Genomic DNA, 15,269 nt, shown 5'->3' with positions numbered 1-15,269 from the left:
TATCACTCACCTCTGATAACACCCCAACCCTGACAGTACCCAGCCCACTGCTACTACCCCACCACTGGTCCCCACATTCCCTGACACTACCCCAGCATGAATATTATGAAGTCCCGCCCTCTTGCTCCGCGATTGGACACACCTGGGAGTCTCTGCTCTAGACGCTGATGGAAAAGTGGTTGGAGTCTAAACCTAACCTTGTCTCTTTCGTTCACAGACGAGTCGCTCTTCGAGTCGCCGGAGCCCATTTTCACCAGCAATAACTGCACCCGCTGCCTGCAGGTCTCCCAACTGGTCCTGGCGCTCACCCTGCTCTGGACTCTGCTGACATCCTAGCGCATGGAGGGCAGCAGCAACTTCAGCGGCAAAGCTCAGAGAAACCAAGGCTCTTCTCGCAGGGCTCGGCAGGACTCACTAGGGCTCACCAAGATCAAGCGAAACGTGGGATTTGACAGAACTCAGTGGGAATTGGAAGGTCTCAGGAGGAATTGGAATCACTCATCAACAATCATCTGGAATCAGCTCCATTTACTGTCTGATCCATCATGATTCGTACATTCTCAATCTGAAGTATTAGAGTTCGCAAGTGGGGAGTCGTTGAGGGTGCAAGTGGGAGAGTCGTTGAGGGTGCAAGTGGGAGAGTCCTTGAGGGTGCTGCTGACATTGAGCCATGTTCCTTGCCTAGAGCCCATCTGTCTCTGCAGAGCCTGAACACTCACAAAGTACACCATCGGCAATCGTCTTCTGATATGGGGATCGATGCTCCTCGAAGGAGTGTAGCTTTAAACAACATTTTTAAGTTAAATGACACCAGACACATGAAGAATACGATGATCTTGGCAATCAGCTGTCTGTTCTATGATCACTTTGGACTGGGGTGAGGTTGGAAGGATATTGGGGCTCATCCCCACTCTTGGTCAAGGGTGGTGGTCTGGTACCTTGGTCTGTTAGAGGTTAGGATGCTTGTATTTGGGACTCCCTGTGATCCTTACATGGCATGAGGGGGTGGGCGGGGCCATTGGCTATTGTTATACTCAGCCCAGGTTGGCATGGACAGGAGATGGTTTTTGAGAAATGTTCACTTGGCCAATACCAGTTAGGGGGCCTTGCCATTTCTCTGGTGTCTCCTGTCAGCTGTGGCCAGTTGGGGCTGCTGTTGCCTGCTGGGTCTCCCTTATCACCCTCTGGATGGAAGGAGTAACCTCTACTCTCCCATTCCCAAACATGTCCTGTCTCCCGCTTGAATACGTTCAACATTACTAGGCCGAATGTGAAATCTATTCTATTTGGCTCCTCCTTCGTAGGAGACCAAACAGTCGGCTCTTCCTTGCCTCTATGCTCTTCACCTTTCTTCCTGAACGAGTGATACTTTTTTCTGGTGTTCGCCCGGGTGCATCTAGAAAAACAACCCCTACTTGTCCTGCCTGCTCCACTCCCCACTGGCCACCAGCATGTCAAGAGGTGGTGGAAGTAATGGGAGATGTATAAAGGCCGCTCCCACCTCACGGCTCCTCATACTCCAACTCTTAACACGGTGCTTGGCCTGAACCCTGGGTAGGCCTGGACTTTAAATAAATGGCTCATTGTGGGCGGGAGAAAAGTCGATCTCTGCATGCTATTGGGGCATTAGCTGGTCCTCAATGGTGGCTCAGCAGGGATCCCTGACAGGAAAAGCCTGCAGCTATCTCACACATGCAATCAACCTCACAACCCCCCCTCCCACTGTACTTCCTTTCTAAATCCTAGATGGTCACACAAGCGCCGCCCCCAGCTCCAAGTCCTGCTACAGCATTACAGCATGTCCTTCTGAGCATGGGGTTCACTTCAGGGAGCATGATGGGTACTCGACTCCCAGACTTCGCGACTGGGTGTGTTGCAGTCCAAAGGTTCAGGGGAGCGGAGACAGGCACCACTGGGGTGCTGGCATGGCCGGCCAGTGAGGGAAAAAACCTTCACCAGCCTCCCCCTAGCCAGTCGGAAAAAGTGGTCCTGTGGAAGCAATTCGCAAGGAGAAAGGGTTGTGCTTTTTTGGGGTTGTAAATGGAGAGCGGATCAAAGAGCAGGACCGAGCAATCCTTCTGCTCTGGACACATGCAGTGTGCAGTGTCTTGAGCGGGCTAGTCCTGTCTCCTCAGCTTTGCAGAGCCCCATTTTGGTGTGTCTATAGGTGGTCCACAGGCATGCACTATTCAAAGAAAGAGGACGAGGATCTCCACTTAGCAGGGCTCTGGCCACCATCTTGGATATCTTCATATTTCGACAGCTAGACTCTTTTCTGCACCCTCCTGAGAAGACTCTAGTCTCCAGCTTGTCTCTGCCAGTGAAGGTCTTGTGACTCCCAGTCTTTCTTCCTGTTCTAGAAACCCCCCCCCCAGCGCCCCTTCTTTGTCGCTTGATGTCGGAGTTGCCTTCTAGATATCTGCGATGTGGGACACATGCAAAATACGCCTGCAAGCAGGGAGCAGGATGAGGAAAGGGTCTGCATGCGAGGCTAACCCTGCTGGTTTTCTTTAGGTATTTGGTTTTCCTTCTCGCGTTACCTTGGTGTATCATTGTCTTGCGTGTGTGGGCAGCATGTCCCCTGTACCTGTAAGTGTAATGGTGTTTTGCTCCTTGGTCGAAAATGTTTCCAGTCCTGTTCCCTGACCGCCGATGGCCTTTCTTAGTGACTAAAGAGCAATAAGCAGAGTGTGTGAAGCTCTGAAACCTGGAACCTGAGAGTGGGTTTCCAGAATGTGGGAGAAGGTTTGGAGGGGGCCTGACCTCCACTTCATACACTGCGCTTCACGCCACAGCCCCATTCTTTTAATTTTCCCCCCAACCAGCCGCTGCACCACCCTGGTAATTGTTTTATTTTGGTATCGCTTTAAGGGTAGGGTGTATCCGTTAGCTGATGGCCAATGGCTGACAGTGAGAAAATGAAACATGTTAGCATGCACCGCCACCTCCCAACTCTAGCAGGATTTCAATGAGTGCGTACCATCCCTGGCAATAGTATGAAACTATGGGGACAGGGTCTGTGTCTGGGTTTTGACCACTTTTCAGTAGCAATGCCAATGGCTGACACCAAGTTCATCGTGTGGTAAACCACTGACAGTCGTGATCTGTACAGCATGGACATCTCGAGCCCCCATTGAAGGCTTCCAAGGTGTGAAATACGGGCTCATTTACAGATGGTGGACAAGGGGGTTCCCCACCTGAGTGTGAGGGACAAGACTGGCTGCGTAGCAAGATGGATGTCTTTATGCATGGGGCTATCACCGCAGTGTGATGAACACCAGCCTCCGGGGAAGAGGGGCATTATGGGCCTGTTCAGAGTTGCACTGTTCCATTCCAAGGTGGTTCCTGAAGGAAGACTGGGCAGCTTGGTGGGGTGGTCCTTGCATGTAACAGTACTAGACGTCTGCCAGTCTCCTGCTGTCCCAGGACACCAGACTTCTACCAGTCACCTGCTGTACCAGACGCAACTTCCACAAGTCTCCTGTAGTCCCAGGAGATCAGACATCTGCCAGTCTCTTGCTGTCCCAGGACACATGACTTCTAACAGTCTCCTGCTGTCCCAGGAGACCAGACTTCTACTGGTCCCCTGCTGTCCCAGGAGACGCAACTTCCACAAATCTCTGGCAGGGCATGGCGATCAGACGTCTGCCAATCTCCTGCTCTCCCAGGAGACCAGACTTCCACCAGTCTCCTGTGGTCCCAGGAAACCAGACATCTACCAGTCTCCTCCAGTACCAGGAGGCACAACTCCTACCAGTCTCCAACTGTCCGAGGAGATGCGACCTCCACCAGTCTCCTGTGGTCCTAGGATACTAAATGTCTGCCAGTCTCCTGCTGTCACAGTACACGCAACTTCTACCAGTCACCTGCCGTCCCAGGAGACGCAGCTTCCACAACTCTCCTGCGGGCCCAGGAGATCAGATGTCTGACAGTCTCCTGCTGTCCCTGGACACGCGACTTCTACCATTGCCCTGCTGTCCCAGGAGACCAGACTTCTACCGGTCTCCTGCTGGTCCAGGAAATGCATGTTCCACAAGTCTTCTGCTGTCCCAGGGGACCAGACTTCCACCAGTCTTCTACAGTCGCAGGAGACCATATATCTACCAGTCTCCTCCTGTCCCAGGAGACGCAACTTCCACAAGTCTCCTGTGGTACCTGATGATCAGATGTCTGCCAATCTCCTGCTCTCCCAGGAGACCAGACTTTCACCAGTCTCCTGCAGTCCCAGGAGATGCAACTTCTACCAGTCTCCTGTTGTCCCAGGAGATGCGCCTTCCGCCAGGCTCCCGCATTCCTAGGAGATCAACCTTCTGCCATTCTCCTGCTGTCCCAGGAGACCAGACTTCCACCAGTCTTCTGCGGTCCCAGGAGTCCTGACTTCTACCGGATTCATTTTCCTGCATGTGATGGGTGTTTGGACGTTTACATAAGTGGCATGGAGAACATTCCCGTAGCATCTTACAACCGCTTACTGTTTTCATTTTGATTGCACTGTATAGTCGCCTTCGTTTTTTTCAGCTGGACATAAATGGTCCAATTTCCCAAAACCCATATGCCTCAAATTCAGTGTATTGAGTCAAAACCATTTTTAAAGGGCCATGTCCCAGCATTGCATGTGGAGTGCACCAGGGATCCGCCCGCTTGCCAATCCTCACCAACGCCTATATAGCCCCACTGCCGCAAATCATGTAGCATCGGCTTCCACTTGTATGTCAATAATGCATGTTAATTTGCAGAAAGTATTTGGCAACCAATACTAAATAACAACTTGTATGATTCATAGCTAGGAGTGGGGGGGATAATAACAGATTCTGCCTGAATAAATCGAAGAATGATATCCAACTCATGGGCCCTTTGGCTACCATGCCTCTCCTGTCTGCCCAAGGGTTTGTAACCTGTGTTTCTCCAGATGTTTTGGACTGCAGATCCCATGAACTCTCACCAACGATTATGCTGGCATGGGTGGGTGGGAGTTGCAGCACAAACCATCTGCAGAGCCAAAGGATGCAGACCCCTTCCGGACTCACTCCAAATCCCCTGCTCCCCTGCGGTACAGAAGGCATGCGACCTTGATGTATCTTGTTTATTCCACAAGTCAACAGTAGCCAAAAGACGGGTTCCACCTTCTGCACCTTATATGCAGACTCCAACCTCTAATACAATCATCCCACCAAATCCCCCTGATATATCCCTTTGCCATATCCTGCTTAGAGGCTTGTAATGTAATCGGCATAGGACTACCCTCTAAGATTGTCACTGAGCCACGAAAATTCCAGAACTGTGGTGCTCGACTTATGTTGGGTTGAGATGTGCACATCACATCACACCAAGTCCGAAGACCTTCTCCTGGCTTCTGATCAAGTGGGGCACCCAATTTAAGACTATGCTTTGCACACACGCGCTTACATGGTCCTACTCCATCTTGACTCTCCAGAGTTTGTCAACTGTATTATGCTTGATGTTGCCTTAGGTCAGCCAGCTGGCCATCAGCTCAACCGGGCACTACTGCTTTTGAGGAAGCTCGCTGTATGTCTAAGTAGTAATCATTTTTATTCAGATACACAATTCATTGAAACACACAAACAAATGCAGTTACAACAATAAGAACGTACCCTGGTATTCAATATTACATCCTAAAATCATATTAGTTCAAAAAATGAAAAATACATTATTAACACTTCAGAATGCCTGTGCCCTAGGTCTATTGACCACACCCAGGGCCTCCTTGATAGAATGAGCTGTATCATATAATACCCTTGCGTCATCACAGTGCATAACAAAAGCCAGACTATCCCTTCGTGCTAACATATGGTTCTTGATTAGATGGAGCCTCGTCCACGGCTTCCTCATGTTGTTTACAAATCTGCAGTCCAGCCGGAAGTGCGCTAGGTCTTCACCGCGCCCGAGGCCACATGGGCAGAACGCGTCCAAGCCAAGCCATGGTGCCCTCATTCTAAGTGGCAACACCTTTAGCTCTAGCTCCAGCTCTGCAGATCTTTCCTTTAGAAGAATGCTGTGCTGTCTACGTGTTAAATCTTCCTTCAACGTTATTTCTTCCAACCCCGTCTTTTCCAAAAGCCGAATCGGCAATTATGCCAGAGCCTCGGATCCTAACTGATGTTTTGCACAGACTTTCTCAAGGCAAGCCTGCTATTTGGGTTCACAGAGGTGCCTAATTGAATAATCAGAATTCTAAGAACCTCCGCTGGGCTTGCAATGATATACTGGCAATCCCCAACTCTTGACTCAATGCATCCTCGGGGCTCTACGGGAGAGGCCAGTAATCCTTCATAGACTGGAATTCAGCAATGGTCCACACCTCTACATTGCGCTGCCCCTCGGATCGCGGCACCATAGGGGATAGCCGTGTTTATCTCTGACCCAAGGACCTGGAGACACTTATCCAGGCGTTTACCACCAAAGCTGCGATAAAAACGTAAAGGGCCTCTCAGAACCACCGTCGCTTCTCTGACTATCTTATTTATATGGCTTCTCTGTCCTCCCCGTCCTGAAAATATCAAACCCAGTTATGTATATTCCCCCACCACCTCTATCAGTTAATAATCCAAGGCTCAAGGAAATGATGATTCCTTTTTACCTTGGTTTTTAGAGTATTCAATTTAAGGCCATGCTCCAGAAAGTATTCATTGGCCTTCTCTTAAATCCTCTGAAGCCCTTTTGTGTTAGATGCATAAGCACTGTGGCATGGGCACATGGTAAGGCGCTAAATTGCACGCCATTAAGGGGCAGAGGGATCAGACCTTGGTACACTTTATGGGGGCCGAAGTCACTGAGAAATGACGAAAACATTAATGGGGCTAAAGGGGATCCTCACCCTGACTGATGCATTCTCATAGAGGAGGGTTATTAGTTGCAGGAGTCCTAAAGGGGCGCCAATTCATCTGAGTGTTGCCCACAACAAGTTACGATTTACAGAAACAAAGGCCTTGGTAGGATCTAGGAAGGCCGCATAAAGATTTTTGTTCTCCTGGCAAGGGGGATCCCGGTGGTTTGCCGTACCACTGAAAAGGGTCAGTCTGCTGCGCTCAACTTTTTAAAAGTCGGTGTCAGGCAAGCAGGTGTGTGGCTGGGCTCATGCAAGTATAGGACTTGTTTCCCACACTTGCGTAACTCAGGAAAGGTGGGCTGGTCAGAAGCCTGCGGCCTGCCACCTGCCTGCTGGTGCTCATCTCGTGCATGTCCTGCCTGAGGCGTCCATCACTCTAAAGCAGCACTCGCCCTAACTCCTTCCTCTACCGCTTCTATGCTGCCGTCCCACTTTTGCTGGGACTGTCCTGGGATGAGACCTCTGTCCCCCTACCCAGAGGTTTTCTCATTGAAAACCCCTGTCCCAGAATTTCAGAATCGAAGCGCTATGCTCTTTCCCAACAACACAACTCGACATAATACTTCTAAACCCAATAAATGTAGTTGTTTGCAATTTTCAACTACCACTTAAGTTGGATCACTGTCACCCTTGGCTTTAAAAAAGAGCCTGGCAGTTAGCAGTCACATGCATGTGCTTATTGCACCACAGACAGCGCGGGGAACGGGCTGGAACACATGTTTTGCACACCTGTCCCTAGACCCATAGGCTTGCCCACAATACTCCCACTTTAATGAGCAGGCTTCAGGCGACTGCTGAGTCTTCTGCTGAACGAAGAGTGGGCTGCTTGTGTGAGTGTGTGACACCTCTGCTTAAGAACAGGATACTCCCAGTGAAATCTTCCCTGAAGCTGAGTCATCACATGCAGGAGCAACTCACATTTCACAAACAGACACTTTCAGTAGATTTGGCATAAGCAACTGAATACAGAAACAGCCAAAGCCTCATATACTTGTTGTAGCTGTCCAGACTGGTATATATGACTTGCAATGTTGAAACTTTTTTTTTTCTTAGGGTTGGTAGTGAGACCAATTAAAACTGCAGATCCCAACTTCCATTATTCTCTCATTAGGGTTTCTTACTGAATCACAATAAGACACGTTTCAAATTTAAAATTCTGGAGACACTTATGTTCCCATAATGCTCTTTGCTTTTATGCAAATCGCCAGGATTGGGTTCTATGCAGAGATTGCGTGGCCTGGCATAGGACCCACCCCTCCAAGGATGAGAGGGTTCCCCCAATAAATGTATTCCATTTCCAGCACTGAACAGAGACTGCTTTGAAAACATGCTCTGGTGCTTTGCAGTCACAGCCAAATGTGCGTGGCTGCAATCCAGGAGAATGACAGGAACCCCTTCCCCCTTTCTGCCTATTGAAGTGTAGTCAGAGCAGCGACTGCCTAACTTTAGTCCTACGTTTATGTCGTTGGCCGTGCCGGTTTTTTATTTTGAAAATCTAGTGACCCGGTACCTGGTAGACACTGTACCAGTTCTTAAGGCCCTGGTTCTGTGACTATTCTAGGCACAGTGCGCCCGCCCCTCCCCTCTGACTGCTAGTGGCCTCTGTCAGCCAACAAATTGGATAAGCAAGCGATCTGACAGAGCCTGGAGGAAAGCCGCAGGGGAGCCCAAATTGGCACACTCCTCTCAGCCCCCAGAGGTTGAAGGACATTGTATAGGGACCGACCTGAACTATCACTACGCCATCTTCCCAGTAGAGCAGGGGTACACGGCAACAACGGAGCACAATGTAGCGCTCAACTGGTCCATTAAAAATACACCAAAAATGCAAACTTTCTACAACCATCAAAAGGAAAAACAATTCCCTCTCCATCCACATTTTCTGTTTCTAGCATATTTGCTTAATGCAGTACAGAATGAAAATGGACACGCCGATTAACGACTGGGGATTCGGTTACAATAAAATAATAATAGTCCAGGGAACAACATTCGCAAATCCCATTTCCTTTCTTTGTACCTAGTGACAAACCTTTGCTAAAATTTTTGGTAATTAACGCATAGTAATGCCCCCTGGGTCCTTGCGATTGTTCAAAAGAACCAATTGCATGGTAGTGTACTAACTTACCAAGCTGGCCCCGCCCCCACACCGGCCCACACATGTGCCCCGCGCTAGCCATTGCGGACTGTCATTTCCCCTGCCCAGCCCAAGTCTGGTACCAGTGGTCAGGGTTATTGGTTTCGCTGTTGCTGGCCTGGCCAAGCTTAGCAGCTCCGTGTTCTGTGCAATGCCTACAATGCGTATTGCGTACAATGCGTGTTTGCCAGGGCATCACACGCGCCATCCTGTGTGTGATAATCAACCTGCACATGTTTTCTCTCAGGGCCCCTAGTTTCCCCCTTAGCTTCTCGGTAATCCGGAAACTGGGGCCTTCGTGACGCTGTGTCCTGGTGTAGGACCAGGCACAGTGTGTGGCTAGTTCTGATCACATATGCCAGGTCTAGGACCGCACCCACACCCAGTATATGCCTAGTGCTCAGCATGTATATGCCATGTGCAGGCGCATTCACAGTATGTGCCCAGCAAATGGGAACAGTGCAGGTAACAGGTTGCTGCGCAGTTTACCCCTGGAACGGGTCAGATATGGCTCAGGCAGAGGGCCAGGCGCAGTATATATCTAATGCTGGCCACATATGTGCCAGGTGCAGTCACATGCACAGTATATGCCTTCCAGTGCCATACACCGGCCAGGTGTGGGTCGCTGCGCAGTTTACCCCTGGAACGGGTCACATATGGCTCAGGCAGAAGGCCAGGCGCAGTATATATCTAATGCTGGCCACATATGTGCCAGGTGCAGTCACGTGCACAGTATATGCCTACCAGTGCCATACACCGGCCAGGTGTGGGTCGCTGCGCAGTTTACCCCTGGAACGGGTCACATATGGCTCAGGCAGAGAGCCAGGCGCAGTATATATCTAATGCTGGCCACATATGTGCCAGGTGCAGTCACATGCACAGTATATGCCTACCAGTGCCATACACCGGCCAGGTGTGGGTCGCTGCGCAGTTTACCCCTGGAACGGGTCACATATGGCTCAGGCAGAAGGCCAGGCGCAGTATATATCTAATGCTGGCCACATATGTGCCAGGTGCAGTCACGTGCACAGTATATGCCTACCAGTGCCATACACCGGCCAGGTGTGGGTCGCTGCGCAGTTTACCCGTGGAAATGGTCACATATGCTCAGGCAGAGGGCCAGGCGCAGTATATATCTAATGCTGGCCACATATGTGCCAGGTGCAGTCACGTGCACAGTATATGCCTACCAGTGCCATACACCGGCCAGGTGTGGGTCGCTGCGCAGTTTACCCCTAGAACGGGTCACATATGGCTCAGGCAGAGGGCCAGGCGCAGTATATATCTAATGCTAGCCACATATGTGCCAGGTGCAGTCACGTGCACAGTATATGCCTACCAGTGCCATACACCGGCCAGGTGTGGGTCGCTGCGCAGTTTACCCCTGGAACTGGTCACATATGGCTCAGGCAGAGGAACCTTCACAGTATATACCTACTGCTGGTCACATATACGCCAGGTGTGGGTGCATGTACAGTATATGGTTTGCTGCGCCTTGTGCCCCTGGAGCTGGTCACAAATAGACAGTGTACACCTAATGTTGGTCCCATTGTAAGAACATCTTCTGTCACTTGACATTCAAAAAGTAGGAACTCTCTATTTGTCAGCTTTCCTAATAGGGACCTCTCTGCCCCCAGAGACCGGTTCCCTTCACAGACATAGAGGGTTAGTCTTTGATGTCTCCCACTGCCTTAAGGGGGGGCTTATCCCAGTTGAAACGCAGGTGCTCTCTTAGGGCACCTGGTGTGCTGTAGGGTGCGCCCGGAATGCACCCGAAGCGCAGCCTGGCTTCTTCGCTTGGAATTGGGGGGGGGGAGGTCACTGTGGACCCCAAAACAATCTCTGTGGAACCAGTTCTCCCAGGGTGACCTGCACTGCTGTCTTTAAATTAGAGACAGACTGAGCTGAAAGGAAATGACATGCATTCGACACAGGCCAATGAAAGGCGTGACAGAGGTGGGAGGAGTTAGCGCCAGTTCGGAATTTGATTGGCTGATGACTGAGTCTTCCCCAGCGATGCTAACTTCTGGGCTGAAACGGCCCTTCTTATCTGCATACCCATTCTGCCAATCAGAATGGAGAGTGGTGGGTGATTTGGGGCGAATCAACCTTCTTTTAAGTTGTGAAAGGGAGTGGGAGGGGGTCAAGAGTGAACATACTTGTTTCAATTGGCGTGAAAAATGAATGTGTGTATTGGATCTTTGAAATGCTGTGATAGAGGGCTAATCCCACCGCTTTATGGCGAATTCTGCTACTGCCAGTCCTGCTTCTCTGCTCCACTTGCCATTCCTTTGCTAAAGAGTCGACCCTTCTGCTACAGGGCCTCCTGCATCCCAATGGCGAGGAGGCGAGTGTGTCAGAGCAGGGCCTTCCACTCCTGTGTCAGTGTGAAACCTATGGGCGTGTCCAGGGAGTGGCCTGGGGTGGCACGTGCTAACCCTGGAATATGATTACCCCCCCCCCACCCCCAGGTGCCACCCCATTATCCTGAACTATGATCACTATGTGTGTGTGTGTGTGCACGCGCGTACTTCATGCCACCCCTGTATAAGTCATTGCCCCACTTGGGCCAACCCAGGCAAAAGTCTGGACACGCCAGCGCTGCAACCTTCCACCAGACAAGGCCACGCAAACTACCTGGCTAGAGTGGCGCGCCGGTCCATACACAGGTGCAGGGCCATTCAGCCGGTATAAGGCCCGGTGCTTTGGCAGAGGATCCTTCCCAGGCACAAGAGGCTGGCCCGGCAGCTCACCACAACATGTCTGTAAATAAAGCAAGCAGGTAACTGTGATTGTTCATGTATTGTGGAGAATGGGTTTTATGGAGGGTTGTATGTTTTTTTAGACTAGGAAGCTAAAACTTGCAATAAATCACGTTTTGTGCATAAAAGAACCATTTGCCTTTAGCGGGGGAATCAATTATTTAAAAAAAGAATTCTCTAAGCACAAGAATGTTGTGGGGGTCCAATGAAACCGCAGGATAATCCTATTCATTGCTTTTCTGTGCTGAATGTGTGCGGTCTCCCCTCTTTCTACGTGCCTGTGTATTGTGTACCCTGGGGAAAGAAGAGGCTTTATGCCTTGACGGGTCACTGCCCACCCGCCATTGGCTCGTCCCCCTGCTCAGCCACTCTGCATGTTGCTCTTTGGCATGGGATTAGAATACTGCTCTTTTGACTGCGCTTTCCCAGAAAAGCATGAGTTACCTCCTTGGCTGCCAGAGGCTTGCTACTGCAGTGCTAAGCGCCTCTAACATTAATGCGGGACGGATGGGTACGTCATGTGCTTCGTCCTGGGAACGCAGTGCCAACATCGTGACACACACATCTTTGGCACGGGAGAGGTTCTGAAAGCCACATTTCTGGAAGGGGACAGGATATGTAGGCCGTAATCAGTCTGCCCGTGTCTGCGTGCATTGCAGCGTCTCACACGGTCTGGAAACCCACACATCCCGACCCGAGCTACACATCTCTGACATGGATGCTCATGCCACGGTCCCTGCAATGAATGTGCCAAGCTTCGGCTGTTTGAGAGCTCAGCCGCACTGTTGAACAGGGCCTTGAAGTCCTCCCTGGGGTGCCAACCCCACTGTCTGATCACATTCTTTTTCTAAGCAGGAAAATTGGATTCGGGAGCCCAGGGCTGCTACCCCCCTGAATCGGGGTCCTTGGCACCAATAAGACGTTGGTCCACATGCAGCCGGACTCCAGCCTCAGATTCTCACTTTTCTTTCCCGCCCTGTCGCTAAAGGATGTCCAGTCACAACCCTCTTTGGATTCTGTATTTTTTATAATAAAATGGCAATAAATGTTGTGCGGTGTCTGTTTCATGAGTCTCCTGCCTCTTCTTCGACAGACTGTTGGCGTGTGTGTGTTTTCTTCAACTTACTGCACCCCTTTTCATTTATAAACTAGTGCCTTAATTGTCATTCCATCACAGTCACCAATGTTGATAGACATGTAATTGTTTGATATTAATGGTTTATCAATGGCACCTATCTATGCACATTTTGATAATGTTTGTAGTCCTGTTTTGATTAGTTGTTTTTACAATAACCCTTATGTATGTCTGTGTGAATGTATATATATATATATATATTTACATATATATATATATATATATATAGTGTCGCAGGACATGTCTTGAGCATTAAGCCCATCGCCAGTTAAACTTATTTGAAGCAATACATTAATACATTTATGTCATGAATAATCATTGGGCCTCATTACAACTCCCTTAACGCCTGATTCTGATTTTAACGCCTGCTTTTAGCAGGCGTTAAAATCCATGGCGCTAACCTGCCATGGGGCTAATTACGCCGCTGTAATTTACGGCGGCGTAATTAGCGCCTTCCCCACTCCCATTATGCCCTATGGGGCAAAAATGGTAATGGGGAAGGGAAAATGGGAAATGGGGATTTACCGCCCCACTCACCTTGGAATGGAGTTTACACCATGGTGGTAAAGTTGGTGCACTTAGCACCAAGGTTGTAATTAGGCCCAATCATTGACTCAGATGTATATCTGACATTATTATAATTCATTTAAGAGCAAAATATTTATAAACCTTTCCATGTGAACTCCTTTCAACACTCATGGATGTTGATGTTCTATCACCTGGTGTTTCTCAAAGTCACCATGCTTTTTAAAGGAGTATATAACTTCACTTCCTACATGTGCCCGACCAGGCAGTAATGGAGGAAACACTCAATTTTGCTGACTGATGCATTCAACACAAACAATATCTTTCCAATCAATAACTTGTTTTTACAAGATGTTTTCATTTGAATAGTTTAGTCACAAAATCCGAATAGTTATTTTCCTTCCCGAGGCCAAAGAGGGCACGAGTGCTCAATTGATGCAGCCAAAATACTTACAGTATTTCAATCTTTTCATGAAATCTCCACCTCGTGGACGTTGTGCTAACATGTCTAGCACCTGGAATCGCGAGGGAGACACTTTGTGGTCTGCGTGATTAAAATGTCATTCCACGTAAAATATCTTATTTTTTGGTTGAATGTCAGTTTTATGTCCAGTTGTCCTTTCCTTCACGTGTGCGTACAGTTTCACCCACATATAACACTCATCGGGGCATTTGATTGGATACATTGCAAAACTGTCACACATGTTGCATAACTTTTTTAGTTATTTATATTCACTGATGAAAGGGGGCAGGACTGCATCGCCACTGATCACATAGTTATAAAAGGAACATTCAAGGCACGGGAAGAGCCCTTCCTACAAGACAAAAACCAACATTCCTTATCCAATAGTTGACCCCTATTTTCATATTTTACTAAATCATCCCACAAATATTGTGCTCATTCATGCGAAGAAGTTGGAATCTTACGAAATAATTTGGGTAAATCAGTGTCAAAGTAATTATTGGTTAGTTCTTCCAGGTTATTTGTTTGATTTCCTGACTTATCGGTCCAAAGGTCACGATACACACTAGTGTTTTCCAATTTGAGCTCTAACCTCTGCAGGATACTTCTTCTCCAGGAATTTATTTTTGGTTTTTTGTTCCGCTGACTATCCACACTTGTTTCGTAATGATCTTTTTTAAGCGGGTGATTTACGAACACAACATTTTCATTTTCAAAAGTTACTTTTGTGTCTGATAGGTTTACTGATGTGGCTGGATTGTATGACTTGGATTATACAGATCTGTTTAATGCATTCATTTATTCTGAAATCCCTTAGGATCTTGTTTTAATGCACCCCAAACCCCAAATACATCATCTCGACATCTTAGGTACATTAGACTACCATTCCTCCATTTGTCATAATTCATTATGTTCGTTTATACAAAGTGATTTGTAACGATGTTTGCAAAATCTGTGATGGGATATTATGCCCACATAAATGGAGCACTACATTTATAAAATCAATAAGTGCACCAGAAAATGATTGGCTCCATACCATGGACAGTAATAGGACTGATCAAAATTCACGACTCCTCTCATTTTGGTCATGACTGTCTAAAGTCCGTCTTCATGGAGAATGTAAGTGTATAGGATCCATACATCGATTTGAATTTACTTTGAGCATGAATTTGACGGCCTTCTCTGAATACACTGCCTCCATGTTATTCTAGTGTCTGTACAGGAATTTTCAATTTTGATTGCAAACTTTATGGGTGATAGATAATTGTTTGACCTGGTGGTTTTGACATATATTCATGGACCTTACGTAGCCAGTAGAAGAAAATACGTGAAAAGGAGTGCAAAAATAGAAGGCAGAAAGCTATTGGTACACGTTAACAAATGCAATACAGGCTCCAATTTTG

General features: G+C 48.5%; 1 protein-coding gene across 1 annotated transcript in view; it reads left to right on the top strand.

Annotated features, from left to right (window-relative positions):
• The window catches only part of EFNA2 (ephrin A2), a 566,627-nt gene extending 553,834 nt beyond the window's left edge, over nt 1-12,793 (top strand). Inside the window, exon 4 of the mRNA XM_069646808.1 lies at nt 218-12,793. Coding sequence (XP_069502909.1) covers nt 218-336 — 119 coding nt within the window. The 3' untranslated portion in view covers nt 337-12,793. The remainder of the gene's footprint in view (nt 1-217) is intronic.
• Nucleotides 12,794-15,269: the final 2,476 nt, after the last annotated feature.

This window comes from Ambystoma mexicanum, chromosome 1p (assembly GCF_040938575.1).
Source record: "Ambystoma mexicanum isolate Mex_15411 chromosome 1p, UKY_AmexF1_1, whole genome shotgun sequence".
In the NCBI taxonomy this organism is placed as follows: domain Eukaryota; kingdom Metazoa; phylum Chordata; class Amphibia; order Caudata; family Ambystomatidae; genus Ambystoma; species Ambystoma mexicanum.
The sequence above is the reverse complement of the archived record's forward strand: the minus strand, read 5'-3'. Positions and strand labels throughout refer to the sequence as shown.